Source organism: Falco rusticolus, chromosome 18, assembly GCF_015220075.1.
Source record: "Falco rusticolus isolate bFalRus1 chromosome 18, bFalRus1.pri, whole genome shotgun sequence".
Classification (NCBI taxonomy): Eukaryota; Metazoa; Chordata; class Aves; order Falconiformes; family Falconidae; genus Falco; species Falco rusticolus.
In genome coordinates, this window is record NC_051204.1 from 1167201 (window position 1) to 1189102 (window position 21902).

Below are 21902 nucleotides of genomic sequence, written 5' to 3' on the forward strand. Positions count from 1 at the left end.
TGTCCACCAGCAGCCCTCCTGAAGGACCGGCCTTGCAGCTACGGAGCTATCCTCATTCCCACCAACAGGCATTCCCATTTTAAGACAGCCCTTCAGCCACGCTTCACAGGTTCTCAGCGATGGGAAACTCACGTTGAAGGCAGCTGAGTAAGGCACTAAAACTTCTTTTTAAACTATTTTCATATCCTTTTATTTCTTTATCTACCTGATTCTCCCGTACCTCGGGAGTTCTGCTGCTACCGAGAGGGCTCGGACCACCCCGAGACCCTGCCCAGTGACTCCATCACGATTCAGGAATCTCCTCCTCCTCCTCCTCCCGTCCTTTTCAATTTCTCCTTTCACCAGAGGGCAGGGAAAACAAAAGGTACAAAGTGGATCGGAGCTCCCTTTTGCAAGCACAGGTCAGATTATACTGGGTAAAAATTCTCTTTGGCGCGGTTTCTCTCAGCACAAACGCAGAACACTGGGTGATGGTTTTTCAAGACGGGCACGGAGGGATGTCAGATTTTAGGCAAGCAGCAAGTTTCTCTAAACTGCTACCAACAGAAATACGATGTCAGGCTTTTAAACGGATTTTAAGACTCCGAGTGCTTTTAAAAATCCAACTTCTTTACAATCTCTAGGTGTTCCAACCACAATCCCAGCAGATTAAACAAAACAGTTTAAGATCATGCATGAACTACGGGGGTGGGAAATATTACTTTGCTGTATAAGTTGATCATTTTTCTGATGTATTCTCTCAGCATTCAGAATTTTAGCATAAGGTTCTTTTAAGTTACTGTACCACTTCCCCTGTGCATAAACCACAGTACAAAGTGGAACTGAAACACGCTCTGCTCGAAATTTCTCCGAAAACTAGAGAATATTTGTAAAACAGAGAGATCCTTTTCAGAACAGAAAGATCTCTCTGTCAGCGTGAAATCCAATCTGTTCCTGGGTTGGACTGAAGTAGCTGCTGTAATAAACAAACGATGACTCGTATACAGAAGCTTGTTCAAAGCGCTTTCTTACAGATTTTTGTACCAACGGACCTTAAAAGCCCCACTGAACTTTATTTAAAGTCCTTACCAGTTAACTTCTTCACAGGTTGGAGCCGAACACTGATAGACTGATGTGTGAGTAAGGGGGAGGATGGAAGGGAGCGGGACATGCCCTCCATAATCCGAATGTGCTGCATACCTTCGGTCACTGGGAGTGGCGGAATAGCGTAGTCGGGTTCAAAAGCACAGTCGTTCTCTGTGGAGGTGCCTGGCGGGAATAGAAACACAAAAAGGAACTGGTTAGCAGACAAGGGAGCCTCCTGCTTTTATCAGCACTCGCCAGGGGATGCACGGAGCCGCCCTGCTGCACACCATTCCCGCAGGTAGCGGGGACGGCTGCTACCGTTCTTCTGGCACCGCCTCGGTGCTTCCTTTGAAGAAGTTATATTTCTGGAACATCTCAGCACACCTCTTTAGAATACGAACAGCATAACCATGAAGAATTGATTTTTGGTATTTATTTTTTTTTCGTTTGTCATTCAGAGTCCTGGAGTCACCAGTTTTATATATAATTCAGAAAAAAGAATCATCTTTTTTACTGGTAAGCTTTTCGTGCATTTAAATTGTGGATTTCTAATTAAAAAAAAACAAACAACTTCCAGTTGAATTCAATTTCAACACCAGGACCTCAGGCTCAAAACAAATAAACAAACAAACAAACAAGAGCCTCCGAAGGCAGCCACCGCGGCCGACTCTCCCCCAACAAACGTACAGAAGCGCCCAGAGATGCACAGCGCCCATATGGGAGCCACACCGCTACGGATCCACGTGGAAGACACCAAGTAACATGACAACAAGTGGAGATAGAACAGTGAAGGCACAGCACACTAACTGTTGCAATAAATACAAATGACAAATTAAGGGCAGGTGCTCCAGACCAGCACGAGTTGGGAGCCGTAAGGTTCCTCCCATCAGCTTTAGGACATGGAAACCTCTGGGTCAAGAAGACTGGGTTCTCCACCCCCTGGGTCAAGGACACGGGGCTCTCCACCCCCCAGGGTCAAGGACACGGGGCTCTCCACCTCCAGCCAGTAAGATGAACAACTTAACAGAGACGGCTAATCATTCATCTGCAAAAACAACCTGAAACTGTTCACGTTAATATTTCATTACTGATAATGTAAGGCGACTACACTTGTGCCACACCTTTAAGAGATGGATTTCAGCTTTTAATGCCTACTTTCCTCCATAAAGGCTTCCATTATCTCCGTTCGATAGCCGTGCTGCTCTCGGTGCCTTGCGAGGAGGTGCTGCAAAGAGAGGATGTAACCGCCAGACGGAAGGTTCAGCAGGCAAAAGGGGGGAGAAGACAGAAGAGTAAATGCCTCAAACATGGGGTACTCCAGAGGAGGCGATGGACCAACTTCCCTCCAGACATCCAGAGGCCAACGGGAACAACCCAACATATCGGTTACTATCAGAGGAAAACCCCATATTGAAGCAACTGTCAAAAAACTTGGCCAAGTTCCTGCAGCGTGCTTGGAGGAGCGGCGTTTGTGGCTAAAATCCATCCCTTGCTGCTGCCAACTTTCAGGAACATTTCTCCGCATTTTTGTATCGTTCTTTACAAGGAACCAAAACAAACACTAACACACTTGACACGTGCACTTTTTCTGACAGTTCAAAACACAACTTTTACTCTCTTGCTTACTGAACACTTGGCACATTCACAGCAATTTACTCAATATATGTTGAAAGCCTAATCCTTGCAGAGGTGGTTTGTGTGTTTTTGTGGTTTTTTTTTTTAACTTCACTATGCTCTAGTAAGTACACTACAGTTCGATACGTTTTATTCATCGGAGATTGTCATTATTGCCACAAACTGTGAGCCAGACACTGATGTTTTTCTATTCATTTCATGCTGCTTTAATTAAGCGTGCACATGAATGCTCTAATGGAGTACATCCCTTTAAGGGGAAACAGATCATTGTATTTTATTTTAATTAAAAGTTGATGATCTGACAGTATTGTGTCTTTTGTATATATACACACACATGTAAATAGATATGTATTTATAGATACTTAGATTAAAAAAAAATGGCTGGAGTCAGAAAAAACTAGAACTCTTGCCTCACCACCGTTCCCCTGCAGTTTCGACACGAGCAGCGGCTCAGCCTCGCCTCTCAACCCCAGCCCATCCAAGCGAAGCTGCCGCGTGCCACTGCAACCCACCAACCACCAGCACCGCTTCGTTACAGATATCACAGCTGTGCTCATCTCCACCTCCAAAGCATCCCATCGGCTGCCTTCAGTCACACACACCGGCAGTACTTGCATGGGCTGAAAGTGCGTTCCGCTCATCGAATTTCAGTGCCCACATCCAAGCACGCAGCCTAGGAGCGCGTCTAGAAGCGATGAGAGTTTAGGTTCTGCTTCAGGAAGAGAACCACCCCATCCTGGACACCCCCTGACTCCATCCATGACCTCTCCATGGACTACAAAAGCAGTCAAGGGAGACAGCAGCCACCCGCCCACCCTGGTTCAGCAGCCGAGCACCACCCTGGGGTCTCCCTCCCACCTGACACCATCCGACCAGCACGGCCACGCACGATGGCCACAGCTGCAGAGGTGCCATTTCGCTGGGCTCTTCCCATCGGACGTGACGCAGCACCTCGTGCAGACAGGACAAGCAAGGTTTGCTGGAGAGCGAGCCCACGTCTCGCACAGACGGGGCAGCACCACTGCTCAGCAGAGCTCAAACTCGATTGATGGTCTTGCTTCTATGGTTTTTTGCTCCTCATCCAAAAGGTGCAGTGGCTTTAGTAGGGAAGTTGGCCATAATTTTTCCAGGAGGGCATAATTTGATAGCATGCCGCTAGTGTAGCAAGAAAAAACACCCTGACTTCTTCCAGCTCCGCACTGCCAACTGCAATTACTAGCTCCAGATACAGTTTACTTGACGTAAGCTGATCAAGGACCTTGTTTTTTCCAGGGTTATCACAAGCTGGACACCTCTGCTGACTCTGCAAGCCTACTCGTAATCACCTGCAAGTGCCAGGAAAGACAAACCAGCATCGGTGCCAAAACTGGCATCAGCATCGACAAAAACAAGCTACGATGTTTTTTCAAAATACATTTGGCAGCAGGCACATAAAAAAGATTTTCCGTCATTGATTTTGATTCTTAAAACTAAACTTCAGATTTCCTCAGACTAGATTTCAGGTTCTGAACTATGAACATCAGGCATCTTCCGCAACTTAAGGTCTGAGAAAGACCCACAAGTCAGTGTGTGTGTCACTGGTTATTATGGTGTAAGTTCCCAGTATCTCTGACCAATCTTTACCCAAAGCCAAGGGCAACTTTGGGCACTGTCTTATACAGAAATAAAGTAACTCTATCTTTGCAAAGTCTTCAGGAGTGTTTTCCCTCTTAAAATTCAAATGCTTTGCAACAAAACTAGTGAACTCACAAAATACCCACAACACACTATGTTCATTCCACAGATGACAAAATTTCCTCTCTCATCCTCAACAGAGCAAACAAACACGCAAACAAGGTAAATTGAAACAGCCTTACAATTTGTTTCAGTCAGAAAAAATATTGGGTTTCTCAAACCCTCAAATTAGGGATCATTCCCAGCTGAACTGGAACTTTGATGGTTTGTCTATAAAATATACTTAAGATGTTACTGCAAAGTGCATATATGAACTAATAAACAATTTTTTGAAGTTTGCCAAGATGATAACACTTTCCAGGCAGCTGTAACGCTTGGGCATCACACGCGGCAAGTGGACATTTAAACAGAAGTACGACGAGTGCCTCATTTCAGCTGGCTGGTTTATCTGAGCATAACGCACCCCTTAATCCGTCCGCGTGAAAACCAGCCGTCGGACACGCAGGCAGATCGCAGCTTACAGACTGCCCGGGGCCAAGTGAAAGAGAACACTCCTATGGAGCAGAGGGACTTCTTCCACGCTGCAGATATCCCGCGTCTACAATTGCATCCATCGATCCAAGCGGAAATATTTAGCACAGGAGCTTGTTTCTCCAAGAAGCTGGAAGTATTTTTGACCCATTTCCCCCTCTGCTCCCTCTCACGCTGACCCATCTCGCTAGCTACTGCAGTTCCCAGGGTCACACCCCTTGAGGCAAACGGGGACAGGCTGCTCATTCTTCAGCAAGTAAGTACTTGCAAAAAAAGCCCACGGTCTCTGCCCCAAACTGGTACTTTTCCACAGCAGCCGAGATGCCGAACAAACAGGGAGGGAGCAGAAGTGCCTGAAACAAGCGCAGGGGAACCCAGCGGCCAAGTCCCACCAGCAGCTGCATCTTGTAACAACGAGCCAAGGGACAAAGCCCAGACAAACGAAAGGACATTACGGGACTGACGGCAGCCAACGCGGGCCAGGCTCGGCCTCCGGAATAACACACCAGAACCATCTCTGAGCTGACAGTGCCTGGGCAAGAGCCCCATTCATCCTGTCTTCTCCAAGCACGGAAACTCTACTTGTATGTGAGCTATCCTGGGGTACAGGTAGCTCTGAATTCCCTTGTTCCTTCCTAATTTTAGCTCTTATGTTTTGAAATAAGAAAATTTAAAATAACACATTTTCAAAGAGTAACAAAAAGATAATTCAAAGATCTTCTGTTAACAGGGCAGTTTCAGCTGTTGACATTTCACAGGGCTTCAGGGTTTTAACTCTAAATTCCGATCCCCCTAATTCTGATCGCAGGCTTCAATCACTTGCAAAAATTTTACCCGGGCAACACAGGAATACTGCCGAAAAGGAACATTGCTCTGGAGAAAACGTCTGTGTAGTAGGACATCATGACAACAACAGACTTGAACCTAAATGGAAAGAAAATGATTGCCACAATCCCAAAGAGAAGTCAACGCAGCACCGACCAGAGCCATAATTCCAAAAAATGCTTCTTAGTCTCAAGAGCTCCGTGAAAATACCAGCGTTCTCACAACCCTCACAAATGAGAAAACACTTAAAACTTTAAGTAAGCTACTCCAAAGGACACGTAAGCCAGCAGGAATCAAAATGCTGCTGTTGTCAGTGGCAGCAAACACCATTACACGGCTCTAGCGGGGGCTTTGACACCGAGCCTACCGTGAAGGATGGCTACTCAACAAGAGTTGGTCAAATCATTACTTAAACAATATAAAACCTGCTGTTACTACTCTCTTCCTGGGACATTTTGCCCTGTTGCTGTAGAGTAAAACAAAACAAAGCAGAAGAGGTACCACACAGATGTTCAGCCCCAGACAGGAGCACAGAGGTCCCCCCAATCCATCCCATCACGGGCTCCGGGGGAAGGACCACCTGGTTATTGAGAACCTGCCAGGTTCTCCCCTTTGCAATCAACAGGGAAGGCAAGCGGCCACCGAGTGACCTGTTGATCTGCACTGGTACGTGCTGAAGACTTCTTACACCAGCCCCAACAACCACCCTCATGCAGAGCTCCGTCCCTCCATCTGCAAAACGCCGATGCCGCACACCTACAGGTACGCCTGCGCCGCCCCACGGGTTGGTCTCAACGCCTTCCAACTATACAAAGCTAGTCTGGGTCGTGAATATTAGTAAATTTGTAGCTATGTGGATCATAACGATGGTTACAAAACTCTGTCGGCTGACACAGTCTTACGAAAAACACAAAACGTTATATATAAAAGGTCAACAAATGAGAAACGAGTGACTGAGGCAGAACAACACTAACGTTTACCTTGCCCAGATCGGCTCTGACGGGAGTCTACACTTGCCTGTCTTCGGTCTGGTGGCTCCTCGTTCCCTCCATCTGCATGAGAACCAAAACAGCAGAAGTAGAACATCATAGTGGACAGGTCAGGCAGACGCAACTTTTCCTTGAGTACCATCACCTATCTCGTAGGAACAGCAGAACCAAAGGTCCCTCTTGCAGACTGAAACTGGGGCAAGCTGCTGACTCCTTTGGTGTCCCTTCCAGTTTCTCCCCAGCTCACTGGAAATGAGATCTGTGAGGTCCTCAGGATACAAGCAGGCTTTTAACTTCTCCTGCTGACCTCCACAGACATTTGAATGAAATAGTAACCAAATCGTGCATCTTCAATTAGTTCCTTCACTTTGGACTATTATATCAAAATATCAACAAATATTAAGCATTTGAAGAGAGAGATCCAGAAAAAAGAAGGGGAAAGAAAAAAAAATAAATAAAAAGGAATATTCTCTGAAATTGCTTCCCTTCAAAATTATTTGTCAGCTAAAAAACGGGAAGGCTAGGAAGAACAAAACCACTCTCATTATATCCTCTTGAAACTGTTTAGGGAAGCAGCTACTGTTAACAAATAACAAATCCATCTGGATAAACGTAGAGTGGGACATTGTGTGCAATATTATAGAATTAATTACATGCTGGTCTTCATTGATCAACTGACCAGATTAGAAACAATAGATATGCACATCAATATAGATGCTTGAGTACACAGGGTTTATGCCAGCTGAAAGCAAAAAGAAGTCTAGCTATGCAGACTGTGAAAAAGCAAAACCAGACATTTAAAAGCAGGATCTATTTCAGCGGTTATTACACCTTATGGTAGGGGAAGGGGAAGCTTTTAGAATCTTTAAAAATAGTTTTGAAGTAACTGAATTCTTAAATAGCTGTTTAAAAACTCAATAGTCTATTTTAGCATTTTTATTTTTTGATTATACTAAAAGCAGCTGCACTCTGATACGTTTATATCCATATATCCCCAGCATTATTTGTTACGCCATAAATTAATTCGACTTTATCAACTCATACAATACGCGAATTACATCTGTTAGCCTGGCTCCAAAGGCAAGTCGTGTATTGGAGCACCACCGCACAACTGCTACGGTGACCCAAAACTGAAGCCCACCCCCAGCCCCCCAAAAGCAGGGCCACAGCCCAGGCCATGGAGGGGGGTTTGCTCCCTCATCCCTTGGCAAAACGCTCCCAGCCCCCCGTGTCCCTGAAGCACCGTGCAGGCACCTGGGCTGGTGCGAGCAATGCAGCGTGCTGTCCTGCTGTCCCCTCTGCGTCCTGCCCTGCTCACGCAGCAGCCACACGGCACGGCCAGCCCCGCAACGCCACCGAAAGCCACCTAGAAACCCTGTGACGACCAGCTCGGTCCCGATAAGCCACCACAACTGCCAGGCGTCCCAGGCGCTCAGACCATGACTTCCTCGCTTTCCTGCCCTGGCTGCAAGGAGGATGTGACATTGCAAACATGACTGCAGTCCTGACGTGCTCACAGGAGCCATGTCAGCCTGGAGGAACCCTCTTGGGATGAGTAGCAGTGAGCCTTCCTACAGTCCAGCTGGCATAAAAGAGTATTAATAGATCACTATCTCGGTATTTTCGCTTGTAATACACAATGTTGGTTTTGAACACGGCTTTGCACACAGATAGAATCATCACTGCTAGAGGCGCCCGGCTACGAGCCCACGTGGACAACCTCTAAGTTAGGAAGAAAACAAAAAAAACCAACCCTTTGAGTTCCAAACATAAATAAACAAATGGAAGATAACTATAAGGATGGAAAGTTTCAGAAGACGAGGGTTACAAACAAAGTCACAGTCGTAAAGCCAGGAGTATAACCCTGTATTTATCAAAAGCCGTGCAATCCTCACCAAAAGACAAACTCAGTTTTTGATAGTTATTGGAAGCAATGCTGGAAGAGACACCTCACCGGTACAGCCCAGCTAATCCACAGGCGGGTCCTGGCAAACCTCTCCCCGCCGGTGCGGAGCGGGCTGGGGGCTGGAGCGGTGCCGGTGGAGGTGGGCGCTGGTGGAGGGGATGCTGCAGGACGTGCCCTCGCTGCAGCTCACACGTGCGAGGGTCCGGCTGCGTGGCACTGATGCACCCCACAGCCCCTCCTGCCACCAGAACAACCCAGAGGTCCCTGTGGACAGTACAATGCTACACAGTTGTGTTAAATCACTTTTAAAAAAAACCAACTCTGAAATAAGACTTCAAAATCTAATGCAATTTTTGGTTTTTATAACTATATATAATATAACTTTTAAAACAAAAGGAATGTCTGGGGACGTGAAATTGCTTTCTAAGTTTTCTTGAATTCGGAGAATAACTTTTTCCGTGGTGCTTTGCAGTAAGATTGAGACAACAACTTAACTCTCATTTCAGTTCAATACTCTTGAATGCCAAAGGCAGCCAATATTTCATCATGGTAATAACCGTTTCACTATCATAAACAGATGTTCCAACTGAACTTTAAAATGCTCTTATTCCAATTGATCTGAAAGAGCGACGTAACACCCCAAACTCTAATATATGCCCAATGGAGATGGAAGAGTGTTGAAAGTTAGGGAAAAAATAAATTAATAAAGGACTTGAAGGACTAAATTGGGCTTAAAATCTAATAGCATAGGGATGCCTGACCTCCCTAGTCCATGTGGCTGGGTGGGATGGATTCTGGAGATGAAGGGACAGACCAAGCATGAACCCGTGCTCACTCCTACAATTATTATTTTTTTCCATATAACTGAGCTCTTTTAAAGAGTCATGTTGCCCTCGCACCCTCAGCACAGTCTTGCCGTAGCACAGCCCCATCCCACTCCTGCAGATCTAAGGTCTGCCCTCCGCACCCAGCCGGGATTACGCTCCCACCGGCTCCAGATCTGCTTGTTGCAGACAAACGTGATCCAGCATCATTCCTCCGCTTGGGGCATTCAGAAGATCAGGGAAAAAGATAAAAACATTCCCTGGGGACCTGTAACCATCTCAGCAACCAGAGCCCCCCTTACCCAGTGCTGGGCTGCAGACCGAGAGCAGGAGCGCGTCGCCTGCTTTGACACCACGAGGTGCAAGAGGGGAAGCGGAGCATCAACGCGTCAACCCGCGCTTCATCACAACCGCTCTGCAGCTCTTCCAAAACCCGGTTCCTCCACAAAGGGGAGCAACAAGGTTTTTCCTCGACACCGTTTTCAGTAGGGAAGAAAAGCCAGCTGCTGCCTGGAAGACAGATTCTAAATGCTACTTGGATATTCTACAATGGAATAAATCTAGGAGACAAGCACGTTCTTTATTTTAAAAGAAAAAACTATTAGAGGTTTTAGCCCAAAATTAGTAGGTTTGGGCCTCTCAGAAGTCAGCTTCCCTACTGAAGCAAAGCAGGTATTTTTTAAGTGCAGTAAATTTAAAAAAGACACGATGGGAGCTTACAGAGACAGGGTGCCAGCCCGCCAGCAGCAGTACTGCTGGAATACTTCATGGCCAAGCAGGAATTAATCCATTTAACATCACCTGGAAGGACAAGACCTCTCCTCCTGCACAGTCACCTGGGTGGAACAGAACCAGTAGTCACGCTTCCAGAGCCAGCACCAGCCACCGGGCTGATGGCCACCGGTCCTGCTCCCTAAAGCCCTTGGATGCCGCGGCAGGGAGCGAACGGGGGTCAACTGGCCACCAGAGCCACCGGCTTTGAGCAGAGGAACCTCAGCACAGAAGCCAGAGCCTGGGATAGATTCCTCGGGTCATTTGCAAGTTACACAATATATCAAGGGGGGGGAGAGAGACCACAGTAAAGTAACTTCCCGAATCAATTTAGGAGGGTGGGAAAGGAAAAAAGAAACCTGATGACTCAGCGTATGGTATGACTTTGGTGGGCACGCGGTTGCGCTCACGCTGCTGCTGCTGCATTCGGTGCAGTTGCAGCAGAGGCTGTAGCTCGGGTGAACGGCGGCACAGCCCATCGGGCGCTCTCCCACCATCCAGTGGCTCTTGCTGAGGAACATTCTGAGCATGAGCACAGCCGGGGTAAAGCCGTCCCTCGCACAGACGTGCACACCTAGCGTGCATACACGAAACACAGGTTCGCTGTACTAACGGAAGGCAGCCTGGCGGCAGGGGGCTGCCCCAGGAAGCCCCTTACCCTGCGGACCACCCACCCTTGCCATGCCCTCCCGATCCGAGTAAGAGCAGCAGAGAACAGGGAGCATCCCGCAGGCAGAACGGGGCCTCCAGGGCAGCACAGGCACTTCTCCCTCGCAGGCAGGAATCGTGACGTGATGCGTACAATAGAATACAAAAAAATACAAACAAATCAATGCCAGGTAGTGGAGAAGGCTGGTACCTGCAGGATTGAAAATGTATGGAGAAAAGGCAAGAGGACTGGAAGAAGGTAAGGAACAGCCAGCAGTTAAGAGTTGAACGATTGAACTATTTAATTTTTTCCTCTGTTTGCTACAAATCAAAATTTTGAACACACTCCATTCCCTGCAGTGGAAAAGCAAGGTTACTAGGGAACAATACCATACATAATTAAAGAGTTATCTTAATATACATGCAAAAAAAGGGGGAAATTACTGTTGCTAAGGGAACATTAATTCTCACGTTTTTGAACTTCTGAGTGCTTGAGTTTAAGGGTGATAGTGTTCACCTCTGCATGCCTCTCAGGGCTCTGATGTTCCCACGATACTGTTACAGTTATTTTATTTATGCGTGATTTTAGGTAGTTAGTATTTGCTTTATCAATAGCTAGGATTTATAGGCACGACCTACTATTCGGACAACAGTTTGCAGAAAGTATCACTGATGGAAGTGCAATCAACCCTGCTGCTGTGACAACTGTCAGCGTGGTGAGACACCACAGTTATTGACAAAGCCTCAGATGCAACATCTTAAAGAGGTCACCAAAAGTAAATCAGTTGTAAAATAATTGCTAGAAAACAGATAGCCCTGTTAATTTAAAATAAAGATCAGAACAGACCAAAACACACCTGGTTAAGGAGCTTCTACAAAAGTTGCCATGAGAAACAGAATACAGTTATTTTTTGCAAATGCCGCAAGGGAGGTGAACGACATAGTAAAATATTGACTCAGTAATCCATGTTCTCTTGTAGGTAACAGTAAGAGGGAGGAAAAGTTTTGTGTTTTTTTTTATTTTTAAAAATCTTAGCGATTAAAAAGTCCATTAAGATTTACACATTAATTTCAGAAAGATGCTGCCTCATCAGCACCTAACATCCCTCCAGCTGGGCTGTTAGGCAGAAACTGGGGTCAGAAACCCAGAGAGGGCTGTCCGAGGGGCTGATTACGTGGTGAGCATACAGCAAACAGCAATAGCTACTAATTCCTTCTCTCAATTACAAAGACACTAAGCAAGCTCAACTATCACGTTTGGCAATAGCTCCAGAAAAGCAGCCTCTCCTGCTGTAAATGGGGCTGAGAAACGCCTGCTTCCCCCCTCTTCTCCCTCGCCCGCTTGCCTCCCCCACCCCCATTCCACCAGTTCTCCATTTAAACCCAGTGACACAACAAATCCTCCCCAATACACGCAGCAACTGCATTCTTTGAACGACCGCTCCCCAAGGGAAAAGAAAATCTCAAGGGTTTCAGCAACCCTGCCCAAGAAACCCACGGCACAAAGCACTGCATCGCAATTAGTAAAACCGGTCTGTAAATACGAGCAAGATGCATCTGCAACACCACGACCTGCCGTCAGCACACAGCACAGCACCCTCAGCACCACCTCGCTGCCAGGTGTTCACATTCAAGGCAAAGACAACAAGTTTTAAATAAAATAACGTGCCCACAGCCCAATATTCCTGTTCCCCTATTTCATGCAGACGGCGCCTAAAACACACAACGTGACTAAACGTCTTGTCAGGTCTTTTATCTGACAAAGCGATTTTTAACGCAGAAAAATAAAAGGGTGGGTCAGCCTGCTTCACGCATGCCGGGAAATCTGCTGCAAGAACCGACTGCATTAGATGTGCCGCTGCTCTAACAGCGACCGACAGAGTGTGCTCCGCTGTAACAGCTTAGAAATCAATACTTTACATCTGCACCGTATCAAAATTGTATTTGCAAAACACAGAAGACTCACACAAAGCCAGCCCAGCAGTTAGGAACTGCTCTGATCCCAGCCCAGCCTGGCACCCCTGCGGAAGGAAAGGTCTGCCTGCTGCACGGCGCAACGCAAGGCGATGTGGCTCCCCACTGCCATCGTGCTCCCAAACTGCAGACACAGGCAAAAACCACCAATAGAAAAGAAAAAAGAAAAAAAAGGAAAAAAATAAATCACACAGCCACGGGGGGTGAAAGCACGCCAGTTCAACGTGTGCGGCGATGGATCAACGTGTGCGGTGACGGCAGCCGGGCTGGTCCCAGGACCTCACGGCATCGCTGTGGCTCAGGCGTAGGAGAGGCAGTTGCAAATCTCGCTCTCAGCAATCCCCATGGATTCCAGCCGGGCTAAGGAATGACATGTGCCAAACGTAGCGCCTGCTGCTCTGCCAGGAGGGCTATGTGCAACGTGCCCAAACGGAGCTGGAAGGGAGCGTGCACCGAGCCTGGTACTTCAAAGAGTGATTTTAATCAAAAATCCTTCCTGGTTATTTAGTTTGTAAAGGGGGTCTTCTGCTTCAGAAAACAAATATAAATATTATTGTGCTAAAATTAGTATATTATAATAATGTTTAATATAATAATAAAGAACTGCATTAATTTACTAACAGAACAAAGCATCTACACCTGCCAGAATAACCTCCCGGGGGGGGCTGGGGGGCTGGTGTTGAGGGGACGACTTTTATTGATGGAACTACAGGGCAGATCTGGCTTATTGATCCTTGTATCATTAAAAAAAGAACCCCCCGACTGCTTTCCAACATGTTGAATCCCCTTATGGACAGCTTTGATAATTCAGACAAATCATAAAAGACACACAAGGCATACTATTTGGGTGCAGAATTATTTTTCTGCAATTAATTTAAAGGTGATGGTATACAAATTACTTCAAATTCCCAGACTTCCACGTACACTAGATGAACAGCTCTTCATTCAGTAGCGGAGAGCATGCCCCCAAACCAGGTATTTTTCAGAGGTAAGCTGAGCAGGGAAATTTCAAAATGTCAAAAAGGAAAAAGCCCACCTCAATTACATCACTGGTCCGATTAAAAAAAAAAAAAAAAGAAAGAAAAAAAAGGAAAATACCTAACAAAACAAAAAAAGCTGTTCAGCTGCGTACAGTTAATTACAGAAGGCTATGGGAGATGGAAGTCACAGCAATGCTTTCACAAATACAATATTGTATTGGGTAACTGTTAATCCAGGGGCCATCACAACTATCTTACTTCTTGTGAACAAAATGCTGGTATTTAAGAAAATGGAAATGCCAGGCTGTGTTTTGAAATATTTTAGCTGAAGTGGAAAATGAATACAGATTTAAAAGGGGTTTTACCTCGTTCTATGTTAAATACAGTCCCACTGGACAGTGGAGCAGTAAGCAAACGCGGTGTCGGTACTGACATAAGGTATGTGCTGCCTCCGACCGAGTCACTGCTTTGAAAATAACCTCGAATATCATAAAATGTTCAACATTATGAACAAATTATTTCTGGAGTGGTGGCTGTAACAGGGCACGACGAAGTGCAGAGTGCCAGCACTACTGCCTCTTCGTTAGCACACCTAAAGACCAGAACTGGCTGGGTTATGCCACTAAAGCTTACGAAATTACATTACAGATTTTATCCATAACTATAAAAATACATGTGCACTTTGTACTTCATGCACTTTAAAATGGCATTAACAAGTACATTATGTAAATTTATAAACAAAGGCCAGCTACCTGCAGTACTTATGCTGCATCCCAGCTCATTAAGGAACAATCTCACGAGGATAAGGCAATCTGCAGGGAAAACATCATTCTGTAATTTGCCCAAAGGGCTGGGAGAAAGGGGAAAAGCAGACAGCCAGGGACCCTGAACAGCCAAGGTGAACACAAAAGATCACCCAGAAGTCAACCTACCCCCACTCCATTCATAATCTCAAGACTGGTTGTTCAAAAATGTGTATTGGGAGCATGTTCACACTGAAGATTTTTAGTGACTTCTCATTTTTATTCATAGCCTTTTTAATTTAAAAAAGTCTGCAACATCCACAGTATTCTACATAGAACAGAATTTAAAATTCACCTTAACTCAATTTCTCTAGTATAGACTACCCCTAAGTGGGTCAAATATATACTGCAATTCTTCTCCTTTAAAAAAAGCGCCTATTTTTTAAAAACAGTATCAAGAAAAAATGACAGGATGTGAACTCAATATAAAATTAAGGCCAGTGAAGTAAATTTTTAAAAGAATTGGACTCGTTCAGAGTCCTGAAGTTCCATTTTCTGTCAATGAGGTTTGGGGTAAATCACATCAGTGCTTCTAAAAATTCAGCCACATAAGACACCTCGGTTCACTGCATTTATCAGAGTAATTTCCTTCAGATTTACTGTTCAAATTCTCAGTACTTGTCCCTAAAATCTGGTTTTATGAACAATCTTTCAATCTAGTTGCTAAAAGGAGTAGAAATAGCTTCACTTGTTCACTATTTTAATCATTTAATAAATGTAAAGCTGGTCTTTTTGGAAACTACATAAAAGTTAATGGGGCAGTGTAGGAAGTAATCAGCTGAATGTAATGTTTACTGTCACTGAATCAGAAAGGTACTAATTTGCAGCAATCTACGCGCATCAACTTATAATTATTTTTTCTGAAATTATGTTTCAAGCTCCTATAGGGGCAATACAGAGTCACCCAGGATGAGCAGATAAAGGAGCCACAGTTAAAACCTTCACAGAGGAGAAAAATAAAAAGCGCTCGCCTCTTCGTAAGCCATTGTAAGGAAACACAAATGCAGATCCAAGAGATGGAATTTTATCCACCCACTCAATAAAGGCTGAGGAACCTTGACGGATGCCTTGGAGAAAGCTGATCAAACCACCTGAGTCAAAAATAATTTCCCTGACGTGGGATTAAATGTAAGCATTATCTATTTTACAAGACAAGACAATTAACAGGTTTAATAATTGGACATAATACTCATTTTACGTTAGAAGGCATGTTTTTCTCACAATTTGTGAGCAAACACTTCAAATAGTATTTTGATAACTGGTTTGGAGTAAATGTAATATTTATCCTTATACATAGGAGATGGAAAGCACCATCAATGATAAGAGATTTATTTCAGACAAAATACCTGCTTCGCTATCACAACCAGAGGACCCGGTAACTCCATCTAGCACAGCATTATTACTGCATCGTTCTGCATTTTACTCCTAACTTTTAATTTTGTTCTGACAAGTAGATGAAGACCTTTCGTTAACAGATCATGTGACACCCAGAAGATAAATGAAGTTAACAGCTAAATGAGGTACGCTGCCTCCACAGACTGTTAACCTGCTTTCCCCGGAATTTTTCTTTCTTAAAAGCAAACTGCACCAACTGCCGCCGCCCCGGCGATTTCTCTCAGCCCAAGGGGTCTTTCCCAAGCACTTCTCTTTCACAAATGACAGGCTCTTCATTAGCAAAGCAGCTTATATCATACAACAAAAATGTAACTCCGACCTGAGGAACACACCTTGGAATCCAAACTTCCAAGATCTGCGGCGCAGACAACCCCAGCGGGAGAGGTGGTACGGAAAGACCCCACTTCCGTGGTGATGCTGGCGCGCGTGCCTCGCTCCTCGCTGCGGGTACCGGCCCAGCAGCAGCCTGACCCGTACCAGAGCATCTTCATCTCACGTACTAGAATTCGTAGCTTGGAGTTACCAAGAGTTATCTTACAAGGAATTCTGGCAGCGATGCCCATAATTCGGTGTTTGGGAAGAACCTGAAGCAGTTAACGCCTGGACACCATGTCAACCCTGCTCTGGTGCAGAGAGAAGAGAGATGGGCGCAGCCCTTCGCCCTCTCCGTACAGCTCCTCACCTCCCTCACTGCCGAGACCAGCCCTAGGATACTTCAGCCATGGTGCATTGGAAACCCACCTTCCTAACTGCCTGGAGCGCAGAAGACCCCCCCTCCCAGCCCTGCTCCCACGCTCCCAGCAGTGGTTTCTGCCCAAGCCCTGCCACCTCCCATGGACCTCCCCAGCTGCTCCGACAGGCACGTGGGTCCCTCCCGCGCTGCCCAAACACGCCTCAGGCTTTCGCCAACTCATCACAAACGTGCCTTAGACACAAAGCCCAGAGAAGCTTCCACAGCAGGGAAACGGTTTCAATTATCCTTATTCGGTAACCCAGCAGCTCCTCTGAGGCATCATCTAGAGCTAAAAGTTAAACAGCCAGATACAAAAACAAACATGTTTTCATTTGTATTAAAGCACAAATTTTTCCTTCTCTTGCAGGAGAGCAAAATACCATTCTAGCCATTCGGAGACAGGGTCTCCTGTATTGTAGGACAAGGTTTTACTGTCAAACTGAATTAACACAGAATTAAATCTGGTATTAGCACAAAGAAGCAGAACGAGTTATGAATTTTTACACCTTCCAATCTGAATAGATGTTATAACCAATAATATGTATCAGGGGGGAAGAGGTAGGGAGACACAGAAATAACCAGAATATTTCAAAAGACGATCAAAGAACGACTCTACAGACAGTACAGTCAGTCATTTTTCAAAACTTATTACAAGGTGGGGAAACCCTTTGTTCTGTACATGAGAGCTTTGGGTGGCTGGTGGGGAAGCACATGCATGCCAGCGACGAGGGAAGGGGACGAGAGCGAAGGACAATCAGCGATGACTGACTTTCGAATTCCCTCCTTGTCATCACTGACTCAACATGCTTTCACTCTCCATCTGTAAATTATAAAATACTTGTATACTCTAATAAGGCTGTCTGGGACCTTTAGCAACCACAAGCATTTTCAGCTTTGAATAAAAAGCATGACAGATATACTAATTATTCCAATTGGCTGAATATGTTAAAATGTAATTAACTAAAAACAATTAACACTATATACAACATATGCTTTTCTTAACAGTTACAACAAGAGTCACCTATTTTGTAGGGCAAATTTTGTCTCTGCACTTGTGTGTGCTCCTCTAATTACAAGTTCAAACAGCATTTTTAGAACAGCTTAGTGGTCATCTGTCCTAAAATTAGTTGAGAAATTGGTACAAGTGACTGAAGCTCAAAATAGGTTAGCCTGACGACAGGCAGTCTGCTGCTAGCACTCAGCAATCCCCGATCGACGACAGAAAGAGAACAGGGGAAGGGATTTATTACAGATTCAAAGCCCGATTACATAGGAAAAAGGCTCCAAAATCCCCCAAACCCATCAGCGACATGCGGAAAATATTATTTTGGCCTTGGCTGAACCCATGGGAACGCAAATGCCATCCAAGCCTCTCTCCCTGGGGATTAACTAGGGCACCGTCCCCATTTGGACCAGGTGATGCTCCCCATATGCCACGGCCGCACAGCACCTGGAGAGAAACGGCTGGAGCTGCAACGGGAACGCAGACCCGGGCACGGGAACGCTCCACGCGACAGGGCTGGCTCCTGCTGTCACCATCAAGATGCTCCACTCGGTGGCTGTCCCACCTCCCCAGGAAAGCAGGGGCAGAGCCTGCCAAAACCCCAAGTAAAACACTTCAAGTACTTGCAAAGGCTTAAGTGAACCTTGGTGTGGGGACTCAACGCTTTTTTTTCTTGTATAACGCTCATACATCTTGTTATAGTTAGAGCTGCTATGGCAAGCAGTGCCTTTCCTACACCTTTGATTAGTTGCACAGCACCCCGAACGGTACTCCTGGGTGTAAGGAGGCACCGTAGCTAACGCTCCTCAGTGATTTTCCCAGGATCATGAAGTAAATCAATGGCAGCGGAGCCACTTGGACCGCGAGCCCCTGCTTTCACCTGCTTTGCCTCCCCAGATGAACTTAATTCAATTACCTTGGTCAACTCTATCAATTCATCTACAGCTTACTACAGGGAATTGATTTTTGGCAGAGCGTACCAGCACTCGGTATGGGGACCTGTCACAATTAAATAGCAGTTTGAAACTGAGGTCTTTCAGCATTAAGCGTGCATGTGATAATCACCGCGGTATTGTCTCAATTAACGTACTTGGACAGGCTGGTATGAAAACTGTTATCACTCTCCGAACAATGATGTGTTTTTCAGTTCTGAAGGAAGTCATTTAACTACTGTCTGAGTCTGAATGTGCGAGCAAAATGGCAGTAAGATAACTAAGGAAAAACAAAAGGGAAAAGAAAACAAAAAATCCCAGCTGAAACCTTTGTATTTCTTAGCATTTCATTGTTTTCTCAAACAGATGTAACACTATTATTTTCCATCAGCAGCTCTTGTTGCGTTCTGCACTCTCATTCTGCAGCTGAATTCTTTCTTCCATTCAGTTTCCAGTGAAGGCGCTAGCGATGTTTTTAGAAACACATTACAACTTTTATCAAAGCTATTTCCACCGCCAAAAGCAACCAAAGTCCTTCTTCCAGTCTCTTACCTCCTGGAATCCAAATAACTAAATTTTAATAGTTATGCTTGAACACTGAAGTAGGAGTAGCGCAACCCAAACATCCTCAGGAATCCCCTTTCCGTGGCTCCTGCGGCTCTCGGCACCACATTTCCCAACCACTGAACTATTTCTATAAATTCCTACATTTTGGATGGCGCTTCACAACACCGCAGGCTCTGAAGTTCCATTGCAATCCCTGCACCACTACAAAAGGCTCGCCTCAAGTACTGCACAATGCTGGATTTAGTCAGCAACGATACAAAAGGGGCTAAAAAAAAGGAAATGGAGGAATAGCGAAGTGTTGGTACATCACCTCTGGCTGTCCAGGACCAAGTCTGGCCATGCCAAGGGATGCTCCACCAGCCTGCCACTGCAGCACCGGCCTCAGCAAGCTGCTGCCGCGTTGTACGCGGAATCCTAAACTGCTTTGCAGAGAACAGACATAAATCTCTCTAATTAATACAATTACAGGAGCTCTTTATAGTAATTTTTTTTTGTTATTTATCAGCCAGGAGGTACAATCAATCTAGTGCTAGCACATTACACATGAAGGCTTATAAATATTTTTTGCCAATTAAAATGACATTGTGGATTACTTGCACCCTATAAAGTAAGAATACATTCCTTTCGCCACCATTTTTAAAGGAGGAAGAAACATTCAGACAAGGGCAAAAAGCTGCTAGAGCGAAAGAAAATTTTAGAAACCAAGAACTTACCTTACATCAATACTCCGGCAAATTCTGCTACGTAAGCTATCGATCTGAAAGAGCATTTTGTGAAGTAAGAAACCTACTCCTCAAAGAAAGGTCTGCCCTGATCATATAATGCTACTGATGCATACAGCAACAAAAAAAAAAAAAAAAAAGCTTTCTCAATTAGAAGATAAAAAAGCACAAATAAAGTTTCTTGCAGACATAGACAACGTCATCAAGAAACAATTCAGAAGTTATTTATATGGTAAATAATCAATAGCCTAAATGCAAATTGTTTTAGAATTACTGAAAGCCATAAAGAATTGCCTTATGGTAAAAAAACTGCCATTTCAGGGGTGGGGATTATTTAAAAAAATTTCAAAAAAATTGGTAAAAGCAGCCTGATGCTTTGTTTTCACATGCTCTGCCTGTATCTTACCACCATGGAAGCAAGCATCTGACAACAGCAGATGGCACAAAATTCAAACCCAGAATCCCTGTCAGAGGTCAGCTAAAACCTTCCAACGTCTGGGAAGTTTGCAAGGAAGCGGCAGGAGAAGCAAGAAATCGCATGGCCAGGGTGCCACGCCAGCAGGGGTCAGGAACCACGAACCTCCTTCTTCTGAGCACGCCCTGATGAAAATTTACTGAACTAGACTGTGCACCATGGCAAAGAGCCATACAATCTCCAAAATGTGGCCTGGTTTTTCCCAGGAGAAACAAGACTCAGCAGGGGACACCCAGAAGCACCGGCCATGGAGTGTTTCACCACATTTGCTCCTGGTCCAGCCAGATGTCCTCCTCCCTGCCAGGGGGGAGCACGCAGCGCCCGCCACCCCGGCACCCCCAGAGGGGCTGAGCTCCAGAGAAGAGCACCAGGCTTCCACAGAGACCACTGGCAGGTGTGCTGGAGTCTTTCAGGTGAAACTAAAATCAACCATGCCTGAGCACCCAAGGACTGGTGTGCCCTCAGCACCCGGGAACTGGCACATCCTCCGAGGCTCGCTCAACAGTATTTCAGCCTCAGTCTTGTTCACACTGTTACTTTCACACAGTAAGGTCAGTGAGCTGGGACTGGGCACTCCATCAGTAACGGGAGGTCACCACCGACCGCTGGAGAGGACTCCTGTGGGTAAAGCCACCCGGGTGCCTCTGTGGCTGCGGCAGAAACGCCTCCTGCTCCATCACACTCGGGTTCGCAGTTACAGGCAGGACTTGGCGAGGAAAGTAGTGTTAATCCGAGGATTTCACCCGGGAGAACTTTGTTAGGCTAAGTGATTTCCACGTTCTCCTCCAGGTGATCTCCAGAGGGACCTGGAGGAAAGCCCTTGCAGCTGGCCAGGGGAGCACGACAGCCCCAGCACACCCATCGAACCGGGCACAGCACGACGTGAAGACACAAGAACAAGTGCAAGACAGGACCGAGCCTGGCCAAGGAAACCCACCTGCAAGGCTAAAAGTGAGATGTAATCCCACACCTCGGAGGGGAACCCACGGACCCTCAACAGAGCGGCCCCGGCAGCCCCTGCTCGCCTTGCCGGCCTGCATGTGGACCACTGCACCCCATCTTACTTTCTGGGTAACTTTTTATTTTGTTCTCCTTTCTCCTAGCCAGGTTTTTTTTCCAGCATGACTACAGCTGTTATAGGGGGTAATTCTTCACCGGAATCATTTTGCTGATAACCTTTATGGGTACAGACACGCTTGCCAGCACTGCTCCATTCACTGCTGTGAAACCAAGCTGTTTTCACCTGAAAAAGTATCAAACATAATGCAAACCAATAGTTTAGGATTTTAAACTAAATCAAGAGCACATGCAGAGATGTATTTCACTTGTGTGCTGATTTATATTGTTAAAAATGTTTGTAATCTTGCCTGCGACCAGGCTCAGCAGTGACTTTGCATTCGGTTCATCTGCCTTCGCTATCACTACATAATTAGCTGTTTTGTTTCCCTCA

At 45.7% G+C, this 21902-nt stretch overlaps 1 protein-coding gene across 5 annotated transcripts in view; it reads right to left on the reverse strand.

Annotated features, from left to right (window-relative positions):
- Positions 1-21902, reverse strand: part of TANC2 (tetratricopeptide repeat, ankyrin repeat and coiled-coil containing 2) — a 247267-nt gene that overhangs the window by 149319 nt on the left and 76046 nt on the right. For 2 of the 5 annotated variants that reach the window (XM_037411276.1, XM_037411275.1), the window contains exons 4-5: positions 6711-6782; positions 1069-1248 (exon numbers count right to left, since the gene is read on the reverse strand). In XM_037411276.1, the coding sequence (XP_037267173.1) occupies positions 1069-1248; positions 6711-6782 (252 nt within the window). The remainder of the gene's footprint in view (positions 1-1068; positions 1249-6710; positions 6783-21902) is intronic. The other 3 variants (XM_037411278.1, XM_037411279.1, XM_037411277.1) reach the window with 3 other exon arrangements.